General features: G+C 43.3%; 1 protein-coding gene across 12 annotated transcripts in view; it reads right to left on the bottom strand.

Annotated features, from left to right (window-relative positions):
• Positions 1-21,181, bottom strand: part of arvcfb (ARVCF delta catenin family member b) — a 249,854-nt gene that overhangs the window by 67,364 nt on the left and 161,309 nt on the right. For 11 of the 12 annotated variants that reach the window (XM_085293422.1, XM_085293421.1, XM_085293429.1 and 8 more), the window contains 2 exons: positions 13,307-13,947; positions 2,015-2,520 (listed from right to left, as the gene is read on the bottom strand). In XM_085293422.1, the coding sequence (XP_085149548.1) occupies positions 2,015-2,520; positions 13,307-13,947 (1,147 nt within the window). Of the gene's footprint in view, positions 1-2,014; positions 2,521-13,306; positions 13,948-16,169; positions 16,314-21,181 lie in introns of all 12 variants that reach the window. The other variant, XM_085293433.1, reaches the window with a different exon arrangement.

Here is a 21,181-nt window from a genome sequence, read left to right as displayed (position 1 = left end):
GCCAGACTAAAGCTGTCAATAGCCAAAATATAGCCAACATTCCCCCTTAAAGGGCCACAGTCTCAAACATATCGACAACACAACACCTAGCTAACTATCTACATCTGCCCAAATCAGATTTGTCAGCAATTTTCCTCCCTTAATTTGCCACCTAAATAGCAACTCCTTTAATTGTTTTGGGCTAACGTGTATACTGCATTTCGCAAAGGTCAAGTTTCTCACTTGAAAGTGCTTCTCATTTTTCACACCGAAAACAAAAGCCCACTCTCAGATGCCAAACGTGTCAATACCAGCCGAAAGTGTGTCAGGTCAAGCCAATTGTGTTAGGGATTAGCTGAACGCACATACACAGAGTGTTTTCCCCACATCAATGACATTTACCGGGTCAAGGAGAAGAAATCCTATCCTAGCATCTGAATCAATAGCTCCTCTTAAAGGAATTAAAAACATACAGTATTTCATTACCCGATGCATCTAATAGCGTTTTCTGAAATCGATGTTTATATGCTTTTTGCTGTCCTATAGATCATCCCTCCACTTTCCATCTGTCTCCGCAGTACTACGTTGTGAGGTTAAAGTAATCAAATCTGAAATTTGATATCCGTGACCATTGGTGATCCTTTACTCATTAACATATGTTACGTTTAATAAGTGGTGAGAAAACCCCCACACCTATCAGTGCACTCAAAACACGTCTTCTTGGGATCTAACTAGGACTAATTACAGCTTTAAACGCCTTGTCTAGATCTTCACTGCCATACAGGGACTTATGCAATTCAGTGCTAATTAGGCAAGTATGTTAGAAACAAACTTATTGCAAATGTTGAGATGATTTATAGATATGAATAATGCTAAATAGTAACGTGTGTCAGCAGTTAAAGATCTGCTTCTTAATAAAGCATGACTCACAGCCCTGCAGTACCATGCAGAGAGAGACAAAGGGATTATGGCAGATTCCAAGAACAAAACAGTTATTTTACTTTAACAAAGAGGTTGCTGCTCTACCACGTCTTTTTAAATTCGTTTTTTTTAATCAGGAAGTGAAGTCTGGAGTCTGGAAAATTGGAGGTCCCAAAGAAAACCCACGCAAGCACATAGAGAACATGCAAACTTCAAACAGGGCCAAACCAATCGGGCTGTTGCTGTGGAACGATTTTAACCACAGAGCCACTGTGCGCTTTGACCTGTTAGTTTGTTTTACTGTGTGAGTCTACAGTTAGTTTGGATCCAAGTTACGCTGAAACACCAAACACATTGCAACTTAAGGAAACACCAGGAAATAGAAAAATGCAGAAAAATCCAAAAGTACACAAAACGCAACAGAAGTTGGATAAAAGACAACGGAAGAAGTCAAAAAAAGAAAAGCAAACATCTTTTGTTTTTTGTGGGTTTTTCGTTTTTCTGTCATGTTGTATTCAACTTCTGTAATGTTTTGTCTGCGTTTGACCTCTCAGGGCCACCGTACCCAACTCACACAATAATACTAAATAAACTAACCACTGGCAGTGATAAGCCAGTAACTCCTTTGTCCATTAATGCAAAATTACTGTTGTTGTTCACAGAAATCTGGTAGCTTTACACAGAAAAATGTTAAATGTAGCAAACTACAAAAATACATATCATTAGGTGGCTAAAATGCTTAGCATCTCTCCCAGTACTCCTACTGCTCCTCCATACTGGGGCATGCTGACAAGATGTATTATAGGTAATACACTGACTGTGGAGAAATAGTTCATATAAATCAAACAAATAAAAAATTCAAATTGACCTTTTAATACAAAAAATTGGATGAAATACTAAATAAGATTAGAGGATTATTGGTTGTCTACAAAGCTAGGTTAACTGTTTCATACCTGCTTTCTTAAAGCCAAGAGAAACACCTGCCTGATGTGTCATCGTATCCATCACAAGAGACTTGAATAGTATCAATCTCCTCTAACTTCAACCACAACAGGAAATGAGTGCAATCCTAAAATTACAAATTATTAATTTAAGTTGGAAATACGTATCTTACCTGTGATGAGTTCTCGTACTTCCATGTCGTTGGTCTTCCTCAGAAGGCGGATAAGGGCCGGGATGCCATCACAGTTCTTGATGGCCACCTTGTTGTCATTGTCCTTGCCATAGGAGATGTTGCGCAGGGCACCACAAGCCTTACGATGGACTTCAGACTTGGGGTGATCCAGAAGACCCACCAGAACTGGAATTCCCTTCAGCTGACGCACATCTTTCTTAATCTTGTCATTTTCGTAGCACAAGTGCTGCAGGTAGGCAGCGGCGTTGGACTTGACTGGGTCGATCGGGTGGCCTAGCATGGCAATGACCTCAGGGAGATCTGGGTCCCGCCAGCGTGGGTCCTTGCGGATGCTGTCGATGGAAGGTGAGCGACGACCACCCATGCGGTCCAGACTGGCCATGCTACCCCTCTCTGGCTGAGCCAGTGGTGCTGAATACATCCCATGGATGTAAGGGTGGCGCTCATCGATCAGCTCAGCCTCAATGGGGTCATCTGGGTACCCTCTGGATGAGGAGAGAAGAGAGGACAGTTAGGACGAGGAAGATGGACGAGGTAAATGGGGGGTGACTCAGACAGATTTGTCCAAGAGAAGAATTAGGCAGCCGGGGGGAAACACTCTGAGAGAAGCTAACTGAGGTGAAAGCTGCTGACTAATGAGGGGAAAAGAGAAAGCAAAGGACAAGGCAAGTAAGAGGTGAAAAGAAGTGAGAGACAGAGCAGGACAAGGACACGGTACTGGACAGAAAGAGAAGGATCTGTGGTTCAGATCAGATTTTACCAGATTTGCCAGAAGCACTGTGATGGTAGTTCTTTGCAATAAAATACATATAGTATGCAGCATTCTTATTATTCCTCCCTGCCAGGTGGCAGCAACAAAAAAGTCAGACTTCAAGAAACATAAAGTCTTAGAAGGAGTGACTGAGAGACAGGAAAAGACTGGTGAAAGAAAAGACGGGCACTTCACAAAGAAACAGACAAGGCAATACCAAAGAAAATCCTTTGAAGGATAGCCTTGTGAAGTTTTTCCTTTTCTTTTTTTTTCTAGAAGCCACCACATACGGCAGAGAAAGGATTTGATGTCTTTTCCCCCAGGGAACAGCGAGAGCTCGGCTGTCCCCTCAGGGAGGACTATGAGCTCCTATGATACCTCCAGGGCTCCCTTTGCTCACAGTGCCAACTCTAGCATACAGTTGCTGAAATGTTAATGACCATCACTCTGGGACGCTTCTACCAGCATTACCCTTATTAGCGCTACTGACATTACAGCTAAGGACCTAAACGGTCTTCAGCTTTGCTAATTTTTCTGCAATGGAACTGAGTGGCAGAGAAAGAAGGGAGCTCATGGGGTCCGCTGAGGGGGGAGGTTCCTTTAATGATCCCCTATTTCCAAAGCCTCTCAGAGCCTGCTCTTTACAACTCTTTACTCCATAGACAGTCTCATCAAATTCCTGCTGGAACATGGATGAAAAAAATAGGCGCTCAATTCCAGTGACAGATCATCGTTGCTAGAGTTCAGGTGACTTATTGTTTTTCTTTAATCATAGGAAAGGTTTTCTTTTTTTGTTGGGCTCAACTGCAGCAGCTCAGGTAAGCCAAATTTAACACTGGCAGAAAAGTTCAAAGGAACATTTTTGAAGCTTGTTTCACTGACATGTCTCCTTTGTCTATAAGGAGAATGTTTAGTAGGTAAAAATCTTAATATGGGAAGAGGAATATCATTACATGAGTGCACTTACGCACAGCCATTATCATACCTCGCCTACTCCACAGCTTGAGACTGCGTACCCTCATTACATAATACAGCTGCTCTCCGCTTGTGGTACTTGATATATGGTGGTTAGTGGTGTGACAAAATGGTGGTCAGTGGTAAGCTGACTGAGCTCTAGTTGTAATGTGTTTTTTATTAATTATGCTTCCCACGCATCGTCACTTTGTTTTTATGAACAAATTTGATGAATGTTTAGTGCTTACTTCAAATGAAAATCCTCTACTTCTTCACCTTCTCTATGTTGCGATGCAGTCTAGGTAGTAATGTCAAATGGTTGTAGTGATGTTGGCCCCGGTTTGAACACATTTTCTGTTCCCCTTGAAATTTAAGCCCAAGCCGTTTTCCAAAGAATCAGCCGCCGTAGTGAGTAGTTTACTACCTGGCAGGAGAAATCTCTGACATTTCAAAAAGCGATTTTCAATTGCTATCTGAGATCGCTTGTGAAAGAAAAATACAGACATGACATTTGCTCTTAGTCATTGCTTATAATGAGCTGACTAAATGTATCGGATGCAACAGGAGAAAAGTGACAACACAAAGCTGCGGGTCTTTTGGAAGTTCCCCACAAGCATCTTTCCCGTTCACGTCTCCTCTTATTAAGACGAAAGCTGTGAAGGTGTACGTCAGTTTTTTTGTTTCATTTCCACTCTATGTTACAACCAGATTTTGGATGGTTTGCATAGTGTGGGTTGTTTGAAACAAGCACCTTTTGTAATGATAGCTGTGGAGTGCAACAAATTTAATCAGGTTTTCACAGATCTCAAGTGCATGAAGTGTGCAAAGGTACTGGAGACCTTCCTTGGGCAAAATATGTATAGAACAGGGTGTTTAAAGCATATTAAGGCCGACAAGTTGATATGGTCCTGCATACTCTTTACAGCAGCAGACAATTTTCCATATCTGTGTGCTATCAAAAGCCCTCCACAAAATAACGAGAGCTGGAGGGCAAATAGCACAACGTTAAGTGCTTGCACACCTAAATCAGTCATCTCTCTGTTTCTAAGTTCAGCACGGTGGAACAAAAAGGACATTTTGTTATTACTGCTTTTAAAGTCATCACATAAAATATATTTTGTTAATTTGTGCTAAACTTTGAGCACTCAGTTTATCTCAATGTTTTTTCCGTTCTTTGCCAGATAAGAGACTTGGATGCTTAGGGGCCGTTGTATAATCGATAGAAGCTGGTTAAAAGTTGGCTGCAGGACACGTGCCCTCCCTCGTTTGTTGCGTTGTTTTTCCCATAACTGACATTTTGGCTTTTATGGTACAACTTGGTGCGTCTTACTGCCAGAAAAATCGATACGAGATGTACTAAAAGAAAAACTCCTGCTTAACTATTGTAAAAAGATTCTAAATCTCCTATTCAGGTGGATGGAAGGAGGATTAATAGAGATGGAGTAAGACAACAAGGCTGTCAAGAACAGCCCTGCGGCTAAATGCTGCAAGTTAACTAAATTCAAAGAGCTGTGGTGCTGAACGGCTGTAGCTTGAAGGGATATGTCAAGTCACAACAAACCTGAACTGCAAAGGGCATTTGGTGTATTCTCCGTGTTTACGATTCTTTTAAAAGTTTATTTTTCCTCTCTAATCTTTATGGAACATTTTGGGGAGCCACAAATCTCAATAGCAGCCTGTAACCACAGTATGGAAGGAGGGGCCAATCACGAGCGCAGAAGCCTGATTACAGCACATCATTTGGACAACAACTGCTGCTCTGAGGTTTGGCAAAAAAACACTGAGCTTCTTGACACACTACAAGGAAAAGGAGGGAAGTTTTAAGCGCATGTGCACGTGCTGCTGGTTTACTAATTGCTTCCATGTGTACGCCACGATCCAAACACATACAACAACATTCAGAGATCTCTTTCGCTATAGAGTATTTGACTTGACAAGGCAAAGAAAGGCAGAAATTACCCCGCTCTAAAAGAAGGGAAGTTCACAATCTCAGCATCAACAACACTGCACATACCCGCCACACACACACACACACACACACACACGCAGACACATCATCTGCCGTGCCGTGTTTCTCATGCACTTTCTTTAACGTGCACTTCAATACACAGATAAGATGTACAGTTGTGCAGATCGTGCCTCATTTAGATCTGGGCCAACGTGGCAGGGCCGGTGGTGAAGCAGACATCTTGAGGCTGAGTGATGGGAATGTCAGGATTTGCATTTAAATTGGCGCCATTGTGCGTGCAGGGTAGGGTGTATTCATAGGATGTGAAAGGGTTCTTTGCAGCCAGATATGATGATGCTCTGAGCATGATTACAGAAGATCACTCTCCTCATGTTAATCGAGCTGGTAAATGTCCAGCCTATTTGTGTCGTGTGCGACTGCGCGGGCGCGCTTGTTTTGTTTTATGACACAAAGAACAAAGAAGAAAAGATAAGCAGATACAGTAGATATGAGATGTGTGTGTGGCTGCAGAGTTTGGTATTCATCGATTTGTTTGAACTCTGTCACATCCTCACTATGCTCCCATTGCTTCATCGTTTGTCAATTACTTGCATCACATTTCAGTCACGGCCATGCATGAGCCTCGTCTTCTGCAGGCCCATAAAAAGAGGCGACTATGAAGGATTACAGGCTTAGAAGATGTTTGGATTTCATATGTACAAATACCATCCTGGCATTTATGAGGTTTTCAGTGACTGTCCCTGTTGACAATTTGCTCATTTTGAATTAATATTGTTTTATCGTGCATAGAAGTCATTGTGGAAATGGGAAGTGAAAGGAACAGAGCTGGAGTCTTTCCATCCAGTCACTTTTTAAATTACTCTGGTTTTCTGATAGCATTTTCTTTTACATAACTACTTGAGTTGTTTATTTTTTTTTTAATAAAGTGACATTGTTTCATTGACAGAGTGGAAGTATAACTACCCTGCTTCCACAGATGGGAATAATACAGAATGCAGCAACTTCAAAAAAGTAGTAAAAAAGTGGACAAAAACAAATCAAAACTGGAAACTGACCAACTGTATTAAAAAAAAAAAAAAAAATGCTCATTTTGAATTTGAGGCCAGCAACACACGTCAAAGACACTGGAACAAGATAAAGTAAGTAATGCTAAACAGGAATCTCAGATATCTTGTAACTAGTTGTTTAGCAACAGGTCATCAGAATGATTTGCTATACAAACAGCAATTACAAAGCAGGAGCAGATATCACTTCTTGTGCTCAGGAAAACAATGATCAGCAAAGATAGTCCAGGGCAACCTCACAAATACAAAATCCAGAAGCATCACCATCTGCTATGGGCCAAAGATCTTTTGCATGGAGCAGCAGTGCACGAGTGTCCTGTACAAATGCACTCATGCACTTAACAATATGAACCGATTTCATGGCAGGTCTGGCTTGTTTTAGCACTCTGGATGCTAAAATAGCATCCTGCAGTCCAAACCTGTCACCCTGTAAAAACACTAGAGACGCTGATGAGCAGGTGAAATCCTGCATCAGGCAAGAATAAGAAACAATTTGCTTTCAAAACTGCAACAACTGTTCTCCTTATTTTAAGTGTTATTGAGGTGATGCAACACAGCTGTAACTTTTTCAAAAGGAGCACAGAAAAACTGAAAAACTACTCTTGCTCTGATTGGATTTGAATGCCTCTTGACAAGATGGGACAAGGGAGAAAATGCCTGAGTTGGCTAGTGTCACTACAGACAAAAGAGGATAGAAATGACCCCCTCCATCCACCGTCCCACCCCACACTATGCAATTAAGCGGTCACTAAATGTGTCTGCATGTATTTACATGTCTGTGTGGGGGGAGTGACCCCCAACGCTGACTGTCCAAGGAGAGATGAGCCATTAAAGACTGGTTTAAAAAAGCTTCAGTAGTCTGGCAGGGTTCAAGAGCAGCTATTAATCAACCTGGCCCTGAGGACACCCACACCTGAAAGGTGCTCGTGGACACACGCAGTGTGTCACACACACATTAAGGATGTGCTAGGCATTCACATTCAGACAGTGTGGGGGATGGGGAGAGGAAGGAAGAGCAACATGTATCTGCAAAGCCTGAGCAGGAGTAAGAAAGAGATGCTATATATATATATATATATTGATTACAAGAAGGCCTATGACTCAATGCCCCACAGCTGGATACTGGAATGCCTAGAATTGTACAAGATCAATGGGACCCTAAGAGCCTTCATCAGGAACTCAATGGGGATGTGGCGTACAACACTAGAGGCCAACTCCAAGCCCATAGCACAAGTCACCATCAAGTGCGGGATCTACCAAGGAGATGCTCTGTCCCCACTGCTGTTCTGCATAGGCCTGAACCCCCTCAGTGAGATCATTAACAAGACTGGCTACGGATACTGGCTACGGATACCGACTACAGAACGGAGCAGTTGTCAGCCACCTCCTGTACATGGATGACATCAAGCTGTATGCCAAGAGTGAACGAGACATCGATTCACTGATCCACACTACCAGGCTATACAGCAATGACATTGGAATGTCGTTTGGACTGGAGAAGTGTAGTCGGATGGTAACAAAGAGAGGGAAGGTAGTCAGAACTGAGGGGATTGAACTACCAGAAGGCAACATTGCAGACATAGAGGACAGTTACAAGTACTTGGGGATCCCACAGGCGAATGGGAACCATGAAGAGGCCGCTAGAAAAGCTGCAACCACCAAGTACCTGCAGAGGGTCAGGCAAGTCCTGAGGAGTCAGCTGAATGGTAAGAACAAGATCCGGGCCATCAACACATACGCCCTGCCCGTGATCAGGTACCCTGCTGGGGTAATAGGCTGGCCAAAGGAGGAGATAGAAGCCACTGACATAAAGACAAGAAAGCTCCTTACCATGCATGGAGGGTTTCACCCCAAATCCAGCACCCTGAGGCTGTACGCTAAGCGGAAGGAAGGGGGCCGGGGATTGGTGAGTGTCAGCACCACAGTCCAGGATGAGACAACGAACATCCAAGAATACATTAGGAAGATGGCCCCAACTGACCGAGTGCTCAGTGAATACCTCAGGCAGCAGAAACCCAAGAAAGAGGAGGGAGACGAGGAACCATCATGGAAGGACAGGCCCCTGCACGGTATGTACCACCGGCAGATAGAGGAGGTGGCTGATATCCAGAAATCCTACCAGTGGCTGGACAAAGCTGGACTGAAAGACAGCACAGAGGCACTAATCATGGCAGCACAAGAACAAGCTCTGAGCACAAGATCCATAGAGGCTGGGGTCTATCACACCAGGCAAGACCCCAGGTGCAGGCTGTGTAAAGATGCCCCAGAGACAATCCAGCACATAACAGCAGGGTGCAAGATGCTAGCAGGCAAGGCATACATGGAACGCCATAACCAAGTGGCCGGCATAGTGTACAGGAACATCTGTGCCGAGTATAACCTGGAAGTCCCGAGGTCAAAATGGGAGATGCCCCCAAGGGTGGTGGAGAATGACCGAGCTAAGATCCTGTGGGACTTCCAGATACAGACGGACAAAATGGTGGTGGCTAACCAACCGGACATAGTGGTGGTAGACAAACAGAAGAAGACGGCCGTAGTGATCGATGTAGCGGTTCCGAATGACAGCAATATCAGGAAGAAGGAACACGAGAAGCTGGAGAAATACCAAGGGCTCAGAGAAGAGCTCGAGAGGATGTGGAGGGTGAAGGTAACGGTGGTCCCCGTGGTAATCGGAGCACTAGGTGCGGTGACTCCCAAGCTAGGCGAGTGGCTCCAGCAGATCCCGGGAACAACATCGGAGATCTCTGTCCAGAAGAGCGCAGTCCTGGGAACAGCTAAGATACTGCGCAGGACCCTCAAGCTCCCAGGCCTCTGGTAGAGGACCCGAGCTTGAAGGATAAACCGCCCGCAGGGGCGTGCTGGGTGTTATATATATATATATATATATAGATATATAGATATATAGATATATAGATATATAGATAGATAGATAGCTAGATAGCTAGATAGATAGATAGATAGATAGATAGATAGATAGATAGATAGATAGATAGATAGATAGATGGATGGATGCAGAAAGATATGGCAAAGTATAAAGTGCCCAGACAATTAGATGCACCAACAAAATATCAGATAAAGCTCCATCAGGCTTGTCTAATTCTACACATCACACACTATACGGAAGCTACAATTAGCACCTGCTGCTTGGAGTTTTCTTTCATGAACATAAACCGTAAAAAAATGATCCCTCCTTTCAATGGTTGGCTCACAGATACAAAGCAGAGATTCAAAGTTAAGTTCTTTTACAGGACATAAGGTATCTCATGTCTGATGTTCACTAAGATTACTGAAAAAATGTTTGACTGTGTTAACAGATGACAAAGGGAGAAGCTGAAGGTTGAAGAAGAGAAACAGCAAATGCAGATGTTGCCATGTAAAGAAATTCACGATGTGATCCATCTGTTAACATCCTGTCATGTTATGGTTCACCTTTCTGGCTCAATGACCGTATGCAAGTCTCTGCATTTTTGTATGTATGTGTACTTGATAGCTATGGTAATACAAGACTTTCAAATGAGGCACATCCAGAGAAGCCCAAAAAGACATCATCATTTCTGTCCATGAGCAAACACTCATCCACGGAGGTGACAAAATGAGTGCTTGACTCCAATGCATAAAGAGGTTTTATTACAAAACATCTTCATTTCTGAGCATAATTGAGGGCTTGCAACGTAATGATAAGCTGTTATTAAAGTCCTTAAATTCCCAGATTTATTACAGCACGCTGGGTTAGCCAGTGCTTTCTTGGAAGAATATTAATTGTGCTTCGAGTGCTCAGGAGAGACTGGGCACTCGGGAGTGAGCTCACTGTCACTGTTACTGGAAGGGAAAAGGCTGTTTGGATGCTGTTGTTTTGACACGAGTGCAGGAAAAACTAAGCAAAGAAGAAAGAAAGATCGTCTTTCTTTGGACAGCAGTCATCCAAGAGCTGCTACAAATCTGTGTTTGTGTGTGTGTGTGCGCAAGTTTGTGTGGGCAATCACATGAGCAGCTGTCAGTGTGCATGTCTGAGGGGTGTATGTGGCTGTTAGGGCTGTGTTGTGACACATGTAAGGCAGGCTACAAATTGCCTGTCAAAGAAAGCGCCTCTCACAAAGCGGATGGGGGAGTGACTCATTTTGTGAAGATGTGGATTATTATTAAGTGTGTGTGTGTGTGTGTGTGTGTGTGTGTGTGTGTGTGTGTGTGTGCATGAGTGAGTGAGACAGACACAGACAGGTACTATGTGTGTAATTGTCAGACTCAGAGCTAAGTCAAAAGTGTGTAAAGACAGATATTCTGATTAGCCATCTGTTCTTCGGAGCCTCATCCGCATCAGTGTACTCTGAAATGCACAAGTGGGTCTGTACATAAGTTTAATTAAGATGCTGGATGAAAGCAGACTTCTGCATCACTGTAAAACATGTGCTATCCTGCTTTTTTCATGCCTTTGGATGACGGATTGCTACTGAGAAATGAGACCTTCCACGACCCTTTTGGTTTCCTTCAGCAGCCTATGGAGGATTTCTATGTAAATGAGGATTTCTATGTCATGTCCTGAACTCTATGAACAAGTGCCTTTCTCAGTGAGTAACACTAGCTAGAAAATTCAAGTTAACAAACTGTTCAACGAATGACTGGCTCCCAAGAACTTCACATAGAGAATAAGAAGGAGAAACTTTCTGCTTCAGCTCTGCTAATTCCTCCGAACTCCTGGGCCTGGTCTGGCAATTTTCAGATTAGTCTATTAATAATAGAGTAGCTCAGTTACCACTATATGGCTAACTTTATCCTGCTTGCTAATCTCATTGCTTATTAAATGATATGTGTAGAGTGACAAGTGATACTGATTTTGGCCAATAATAAGTAACTGTTGCTATGTACTGAAACAGACTAATTTTCCGGTAGCCATACCTTTGTTATGCAGCATGTATCATTGGTCAACTTTAGTTTCAACATGCTGATATTGAGGCAGAAACACTGATCTTTCAGCTAGTGTACAAGATTCATAATGTCTCTATGGCAACTGACATACAGATGTTTACTTCAAATACAAAGTAACATTTATTTTTCCGTGTATTAGCTAAATTTACACAGGTAACTCAAATGTAACATTTGCACATTGTTATGCTTATTACACTTACAATTTAACGGTCACCAGAGGGGTTACATTTTAAGAATTGACATTATTTCCTATCTCGTGCACCTTTATCATTCTACACCATTAACTGAGGGTCAAAGATGGTCATAACAAATGCCAGAGAGAGGAAATTCCTATATTTCCACTTAAAAACCCCTATTGTTGATATTAATGTAAGGGTTAACGTGCCTGACCTGTAACAAAATGTTCAAAACTGTTCTCTTTCTTCTTTTTGTGTCGTTTTAAACACTGCTCACAATCATATGTAGCAGTAATTAAGCTATTTAGGTTTATGATTTCTATTTAGATCAACACTTTTCAATAAAAGAAAATATATTTGTCACCATCCGTGTAGAGTTGACGATGACATGAGCCGCATGGGGCCGTTGCCACTCCGTCTTTATTCTGAGTTACACCTTCCTATTGCATTTCTAATGGTGCCAATAATTTAATATGTTATCTTTCAAATTCTCAACTTCGGCTAACCTTCTGGACGTGGATGTCATTAATAACAATGATGTCCTGGAAGTTATGGAGAGCCTCTTTAAATACAACTAAAACCAAACACATCCAGACTCTTTCCTCTCTTGCTCTTTGCTGCACTTAAACCTCCACAGCCTGTCTTTAGACTTGGCTTCAGGCCCAAACATTTTAGCCCTTAGATTGGTGGAGGAAAGGTGTAGGAACTTGAAAATATCCATCTGCTACAGATCGCTGATTGAAAAGAAGTCTTTAAGACACACCAAGTCGACTTCAAACCCTCTCTTCGATTTACTTGAGAGTGGACATTTTTCTCAGGTTCTCCTTTGGGCGGCAACAAACTGATTGGAAACTATTAGGAGACAAGGGTCCATTTTGGGATCTTATTGTTAGAGGCTGACAAGCTTTTTTCTGCCCAGCGGAGCCAAGTTTTATGCCTCTCTCTACAAAGGATCCTGAAAAAAAGGAAAGGCTTTGAAAGATAGCTGACAAAAGCCCGCTGTCCTCTCAGACTCTCCCTCATCATGTCTCTCATTCCCACCTCTTTACCCCTGACATAAAAACATGTTCACTATCTACTTGGAGGAAAACAGCAATCAAAACCAACTTATTCTTTGCTTCCTTTCTCAAACAAGGTGCTCACAGACAAGAGACATCTGTTTACTATGATGTAGTCTTTTTTTATGGTGTAAATGAGACAAATACTCTTCTCTCTCATTGCAGAGTTCACTTGTGTTAACACAAAGTATCTTAAGCATAAAATACTCCAAAACAGAATTCTAGTGCAAAAAAGTAAAATATATACACTGTATGAACTTGCACACCTTTACCAAATTATTCCCCATAAGCAGTAGTAGCAGTATAAATGGCTGTATATTACAATCTCACTATGTCAAATATTAGCCAAGGACTCCTTTGTAAAAGCAACCCTCACCTGACTCGGGGGCCATCACGCAGCGGTTCCCGGTGGGTGCGCCCACGGTTGGCCCCTGGCAGGGTGCGTCGGTTGGCAGTGGAGTAATCAGGCTCCAGCTCATATGGCTCTTCTTCTTCGGGGCCCAAGCTGCGGCGATCATCCTCCAGACCATACGGCTCAGGCTGGAAGCGTTCTGGTTGTGAGCGGTTCAGATCCACAGTGCTGCTGCCCATAGGCACCTGGGGCTGCGCCACATGGCCATAATCATCCTTTCTGATAGGCAGGGTGTAGCTATTCTCCGGCCGGTAGCTATTAGGCATGTATGGGTACCGCGGCGGCCGGTAGTTGACACCACGAGAAAGACTGCCGTAGTTATCCGTCAAATCGGTGTAGCCATCGTGAAGACCATAATGGCGAATGTACTGGCTCTCCGGTGTCTCTCCGTATGAATCGTTGTAGGAGTTGTTGTAGGAGCGCGTCAGGGTTGAGGTTGCTTGAGGCGTTATGAAGCGGTCACTTCCATTCTTCAGGTATCGCCGGTCAATGGAATCGGTGTAGCTGCCCAGCGGGGACGTGCCTTCGGGCAGCGGCAAGCCATCGGGGCCGAGGGGCACCTGACGCACTGTCCGAGTGGTCACCGTCTTCACCATCTTAGTCACCTGCATGGGGAAACAGATACACACTGTCAGACAGCGTAGAACAATGTTACACCAAACCTATGCTACAGTGGTCAGCTTTAAGCTGACAACACACATAATAAATGTGAGCACTTGGAAATGTTAAGGTTTAACTCAATCTTTAAACCCTCATGCCAACGAGGCATAGTACTAACTGACCAATATTCAATTTTCAGCCTGTGTAACACGTTGGTTGTTAGAAAAAAAAGCAGGCAGTACATCCGATCTGCTTTAAGACAAACGCTCCAAATTTAAACCCCAGATGCTGTGTGTACACAGGAAGTGCAAATTCAGGCTGAATAGTGCTGCAACTGAGCCTGATGGAAGTTGTATAGCTCCACTGGACCTTGAGTCCCGAATGGCTCCAGATGAGCAATGTAGCATCACAGTCCATAGCTGAGGGACTGTTAAAGCCAGACCTGCGTGCACGCATTTCTCAAATTCGCATCATCCTTGAGCTAAATAACTCTGCTTCCTCTGCTGTCTCTGTGGTTTTCTGGCTGGAGAATGACAGACAGCGACTCCCTCCTTGGGCTCTCTGCCCATATAGAAAGCAATTTGCTGCCCACTGAATTCTGCTGTGGCTGATAATTGGCTATTTTGTCCGTGGCTATAAATTCATCTTTAAAATTAATGAAGCTGATGAAAATTAACAGTCATCTGCAAGGGGCGCAGGTCTGATGTAGTTCACGTCGTGCCTGACAAGGTGTTGCAGAGAGTTTTGTTCCCTTAAAAACTTAAAATCTAAGGAAAAAGACAAAAAAAGACCCTGCTCATTCCTGATTCCGATGGGCTTCATTTTCAGTACCGGCCCTGTTAATCTGAAAACGCCGTCTTTATTTTCCCATCAATGCCATGATTCTGATTTTAATCAGGAGCAGAGGCACGTAATAATATCATGGAACCACAATGAAGCATTAAACCGCACCACAAAGGACGGCGCCAGGAGCAAACGCATAAACCACATATCAGTTGTTAAACACGGCATCCTCATTAACTTGCTTGAAACAAATAGAAATTTTCACTGGCCTTGTTTCTTGGTTACACTCTCACTGTGAGCTACATAAGACAGCCTATTTCAGGAACGTCAAGGTTCATTTCCATGTTTTAAGCACAGTAATTACTGAATAGTTTGCATTTGTTTCTAACTGCACAAAGCTGAGGTGGAGTGGCATAGTTAAAAAAAAAAAACCCAAAGAGCTCATTTGCTTGAGTTACATCAGCTAAAGGATGTGCATGACCTTAGAATCACAATAATGAGCTTGCTTTCATCTTGTTCACTGTGGCAGGTCATAGCAGGACCTCAAGTCTAGACTGCTCTGGTGCTACTTGCTGGGCTTCGGTGACCCAACAAGAGCTAGAGGCTGAATGTCATACCGTGCATGAGGTGGCTACATGTGCACAATAAATAAATAAACATTTCTAGTATTTTTTAATCACATTTGGTTAATATTTGGTGCTATTTTATTCTGACAGAAACTGAGACGAGGGTACGTTGAATGCTACAGCTTCCCAGCCTCGACACGCCTGGCTGCCTTGTACTAACACAGCTTTTTAGGCGATTTGCAAGGGCTGCAAAGGGAGCTATCGGATAGGTTTCAAACGCTCTTTGATGTGCGCTCAAGTTCACAAGGCGTTAAACCGTCACGCACGGGTAGACGAGGGACCAGGGTTTCAGAAGAGCCTCTGAAATATGCTCAAGTGGTGTAAACAGGCTCAAAAGAGAATTGCTAAATTGGTTGCAAATATATATGAATATGTAGCAATACTCAAGATTTCTGTGTTTGTACATGCTTGGAAAGTGACAGCAGTACTGAAAAATGTTTAACAAAAAAACAAAGCAAACAAAAAAACCCACAGGCAGTTAAGACACAGTCCTAGACGGTTTATCAAACTGTTAAAACAGAGGGGAAAGTAGCAGGCGGCAAACTGTCCACTTTACAGCACTGCAAGACATTTCACAACCTCTGTGGCATTCACTTTATCGGGCACTTAAATTGACAAGGTGGCCATGGGCTAGTGAGGCAAAACTGAGGGAGTGATCAGATTTTTGAGCAGCTTGTGATTGCAAAACCTTCGATTAGTTTTCATCTTCTCTTAAAGAGAATGAGGAAAATTAAAACTGTTATTATATCTTGGGAAAATTCAGGCAGGCGGGGGGAGGCAAGAAACAACACAAATCACACAGGTTCGGCGTCCTTTACTGGGTCTGTCTCAGATAGGGTGGGGGTCGAGTTGGTGACCGGGGTGGGGGTGCGTGTGGCAGGCCTGGACTCCACTAACAAGTTGTCAGATACCAACAATGGATGGTAGGTGCGACGGGTGATGGTTTTCACCACTTTGGTGACCTGAAGTTGAAGGGATTCGTGGGAAAATTTGTTTCATTACACACTGATCCATACAGTTCTGATTCACATAGTCTGAGTGTAACAAGCAACGGTGTGCAAAAGAGAAACAGCTTAGGAATAACAAAATGATCTAATAAACAGATACACTGCTATTTTAATGAGCTGGAATCACCACTAAACCACAGATGTGTAAGAGAAGTCTCCTCCAGTGCCAGTGGGACCTTAGAGGAGGGGTAAAATATTTGTGAAGGAGTAAAGCTCTTCCCATAATTCAGATATTTAGCTACTATGTGTTTTCCGTCATGAGACTGTGATATTCTTTCTTTTAACTGTTTGAAACCCAAAATGGCCACAGCTGGCCGGTCAGAGTGTTTCTATTTTTTGGATCAAAAATTTTTTTGTACACACTATATGTTAATAACATCAACACCTAGCAATAAATCCGTCAGATGACTGTTCATGTTATAATGTCGGGTGTGGAGCATCCACAGCTATTCAGTCTGGAGGAGGCTGTAAAGCTTTGTGAAAGGAGGCTGAAACAGGTCGATGAGCCAATGAAGCTCACTTCTGATGGATGACAGCGACACCAACATTTTTAAGGATTTCAACTTTTCTGTTGGCCTGAGTGACTGAAGCTTTCTTTGAGGTGGAGCTAACATTGCTGGAGTCAAACATTAGCATAATGTTAGCTTATAACCAGCTGTTCTTGTTGTTGTTTAGCTGGCTCTTGGTAACTGTCGAAGATGGGAGGGTAGCAATTCTGATCTGCTGACAGTAACTGGGACAAAATTGAGAATGAAAAGGCGTGTTTATGCCTATTTTAGTGTGTTAGAGCTCTGATTTCAGTTTAGTGCATGAGGCTTGAGATGAGCTGGAAAAGGACGAGGTAGAAATGTGGAAGGGGAAAGGAGTGGTGGAGGTGCCAGATCAGGAATCAGATCAGGAATCTGGAAGATTCTAATAGGATACTATATAGGTAAAGACCCTACAATAATACACAGAAAACAGATATATGTATATATATAAAAAAACCTCATCTTAAGTGCGTCATGGTTCCATATACAGTGGGGCAAAAACGTATTTAGTCAGCCACCGATTGTGCAAGTTCCCCCACTTAAAATGATGACAGAGGTCAGTAATTTGCACCAGAGGTACACTTCAACTGTGAGAGACAGAATGTGAAAAAAAAAAATCCATGAATTCACATGGTAGGATTTGTAAAGAATTTATTCGTAAATCAGGGTGGAAAATAAGTATTTGGTCACCTCAAACAAGGAAAATCTCTGGCTCTCACAGACCTGTAACGTCTTCTGTAAGAAGCTTTTCTGTCCCCCACTCGTTACCTGTATGAATGGCACCTGTTTGAACTCATCATCTGTATAAAAGACACCTGTCCACAGCCTCAAACAGTCAGACTCCAAACTCCGCCATGGCCAAGACCAAAGAGCTTTCGAAGGACACCAGGAAAAGTATTGTAGACCTGCACCAGACTGGGAAGAGTGAATCTACAATAGGCAAGCAGCTTGGTGTGAAAAAATCAACTGTGGGAGCAATCATCAGAAAATGGAAGACATACAAGACCACTGATAATCTCCCTCGATCTGGGGCTCCACGCAAGATCTCATCCCGTGGGGTCAAAATGATCATGAGAACGGTGAGCAAAGATCCCAGAACCACACGGGGGGATCTGGTGAATGACCTGCAGAGAGCTGGGACCAAAGTAACAAAGGTCACCATCAGTAACACACTACAACGGCAGGGAATCAAATCCCGCAGTGCCAGACGTGTTCCACTGCTGAAGCCAGTGCATGTCCAGGCCCGTCTGAAGTTTGCCAGAGAGCACATGGATGATACAGCAGAGGATTGGGACAATGTCATGTGGTCAGATGAAACCAAAGTAGAACTTTTTGGTATAAACTCAACTCGTCGTGTTTGGAGGAAGAAGAATACTGAGTTGCATCCCAAGAACACCATACCTACTGTGAAGCATGGGGGTGGAAACATCATGCTATGGGGCTGTTTTTCTGCCAAGGGGACAGGACGACTGATCCGTGTTAAGGACAGAATGAATGGGGCCATGTATCGTGAGATTTTGAGCCAAAACCTCCTTCCATCAGTGAGAACTTTGAAGATGAAACGAGGCTGGGTCTTCTAACATGACAATGATCCAAAACACACCGCCCGGGCAACAAAGGAGTGGCTCCGTAAGAAGCATTTGAAAGTCCTGGAGTGGCCTAGCCAGTCTCCAGACCTCAACCCCATAGAAAATCTGTGGCGGGAGTTGAAAGTCCGTGTTGCTCGGCGACAGCCCCATGGGGGGGGAAACCTCTCACTTGATTTATTTGAGGTTATGGTCTTAATGGCTAGTTTCAAGTCTTCATAAACGCAACATCATGTTCATTCTGTAAGCTATGGTTCCAGTTAGAGCCAAGGAGGAGGATAAAACAGGCTTTTAGAGCATACGAGCGTGTGGTGTCCCTCAGTTTCTCAGCCAGATCAGTTTCTCGCTTGTTGTCTCTAGTTTCAAAATACCGAGGTGGCAATCGTTAAATGGCTCAGCACCAGGGAACTTCCCTAAACGATTGATGACGTCACAGTGGCTACATGCTGCTTTTCCATGCATTTTATGGTCGCATAAAATGTTTGGGGGAAAGTGGGCTTTAACACTAGGCCTGTTGAAATCGTGACTCAGACGTTATTATTCAGTTTTGTCTCGATTGTTAATTATTCCTCTGAATCCAGCATTTGTCAGGAAGCTTCAACTTCTGTAGCCCCACGCAGAGTTAGCCTGCTATCTCTCATTAGCCTCCTGCAGTGAGAATAGACAAAGACTTGAGAAACCCATTCAGCAATTTTGAATACATTGTATCCGAAGCACCAGTCAAATCATTTTTCCTGTGGGTGTCAGACACGGAGCTATTGACAACTGTGTCGATTTCAAGAACGTCCCAAGGTGGCAATTTTCCTTTGATTAGCTGCTTCGTTAGCAATCATTCCACTGAAGCCAGTTTTAAAAAGGGGTTCACAATATATCTGACACCACTGTTGCAGTGTATCATCAACTTTTAGGAGGATAAAGAAAATTAAGACTCTTGTCAGATTTCAAAGCTAATTATGTGCCGGGCTCGGCCATACTTATAAACCATGTCACATGGCTACAGCAGTTGTCTGCATCTTGAGAGAAAAGCGTTCTTACTCTGCTCTAGTAACTGCCTAGCTTGATGAGTGTGCAGTCTATCTTCATCAAAGACAATTTCTTTTTTTAATAACAGCCAGACATGAATAAATCACCATTAGGCCTTTTTTTCCCCTCTGGAAGATAATAACCAGTTGCTGCTTCAGTTTGACTTGCCAGTGCATGATGGGCGATGAAAATGCTATTGGTTTGGTGGTCTGCATCCACACACACACACTAGCTCACATCCAGACCAATGAGAAAGAAGGCTGCTTTTATTGGTCCAACTGTACTTTAGCACTGAAATGACCGGTGTTTTATTCAGAGTGTCTGCCAGCAGGAAAAGAGGGCTGGGAGGCAGCCAAGAAAAAAGAAAAAAAAAAAAAAGCATGGCATTGTAGGGCAGGAGGTAGAATGTGGATCTAATTGAGCATGTATATGTGTTCTAACTCATACGCACGTTCAGGGTCCGGGCCAGTTCACTTTTGAATTGACCTGATTGAGCGCATAAACAGAACCAGCAGTTAATCTGCCAATGAAAGGTTATTCAGTGCTGTTTTGCAGCTTTAAATGAGAAATTTCCAAGATTAACTCCATTTGTCACCTGAGATTTACCGGTCTCTTTGCACAACCACACAGTTCTACAACACAAGTCCCATCTGTTTTTATTTTTTCCCAACGGACAATCAGGGGGGGAAAAACCCCCCACTTTTCTCTTCCTTTCCCATTATTCAACCAAGTAATTTTCCCGAATACTGAATTAAAAGAAAAATATTTACAACTGAACAAACTTTTTTCCTTTTTTGCCTGCAAATCAGCAATGTAGGAGAAGCTCCAGTGCTTCAACTTCAAACAGTCAGGTGGGGGATAACCATAAAGGGAAAGGAGTGTGTTAGCATTAGAAAGCATGGCAAACCTTTGGGTTAAAAGAGCACGTATGCACATAAATACAACTGACTTGCTGGGAGAAATGGAAAGAGGGATAGGGTAAAGGAACACTTCAGAAAAGGGAGTCAAAGACAGGAGAGGAGTTGAGGAAAAAGACAGACAAGGAAAGCGAGCAGGACAAAATTCTCTTTGTAAATTCTCAACTGGGTCTGGATCTGTTTACCACCACAGACCTACAACCTTCCACAAGTTCACCCTGAGCAATCTGCTTAATCTACATTCCCCTTCAAAGTGACTTCCAGAAAACAGGCAACCCCACCTCTCAGCAGGGTGGCAGGCCCTTAAAACTAGCCTCGTTCTTTCCCCGTCCTCGGCAGCAAAGCCCTTGATTAGTGTGATGTTTTACTGCGTGCGTTTTGTGTGTGTTACTCCTAACAAGTCTTGCGCTGTAATGCATAAAAGCGTGCGAGAGAGTTTGTGTGGCCAATTCCCTAGCAGTAAACAGGCTGGAGGGCAACGGGTCCTCCCTGATGAGGGATTAGACCAGGCTTTTTAATTACAGTTTCACAGTCACAGGAGTAAGAGCTCCACACAGCTCCTCACCACTGCTCTGGAAGCCTCCAGCTACAGCAGCTGACTGTAGCCACAAAGGCGTATATCTGAATCCCCCCGCAAAGATCTTGCAATACAACCCTATCTCTGAACGCCTTAAAATGTAGAAGCAAAAACTGAATTTTCAATCCCAGCATTATTCTGATGATGCTGTTTGGTCAAATCCAATACAACAATGAATTCAGGCTTTAGC

The sequence above is a fragment of the Mchenga conophoros genome, linkage group LG12, assembly GCF_057382185.1.
Source record: "Mchenga conophoros isolate Kocher_MC1m ecotype Shallow Benthic linkage group LG12, M_conophoros_male_GT1.1, whole genome shotgun sequence".
In the NCBI taxonomy this organism is placed as follows: Eukaryota; Metazoa; Chordata; class Actinopteri; order Cichliformes; family Cichlidae; genus Mchenga; species Mchenga conophoros.
The sequence above is the reverse complement of the archived record's forward strand: the minus strand, read 5'-3'. Positions and strand labels throughout refer to the sequence as shown.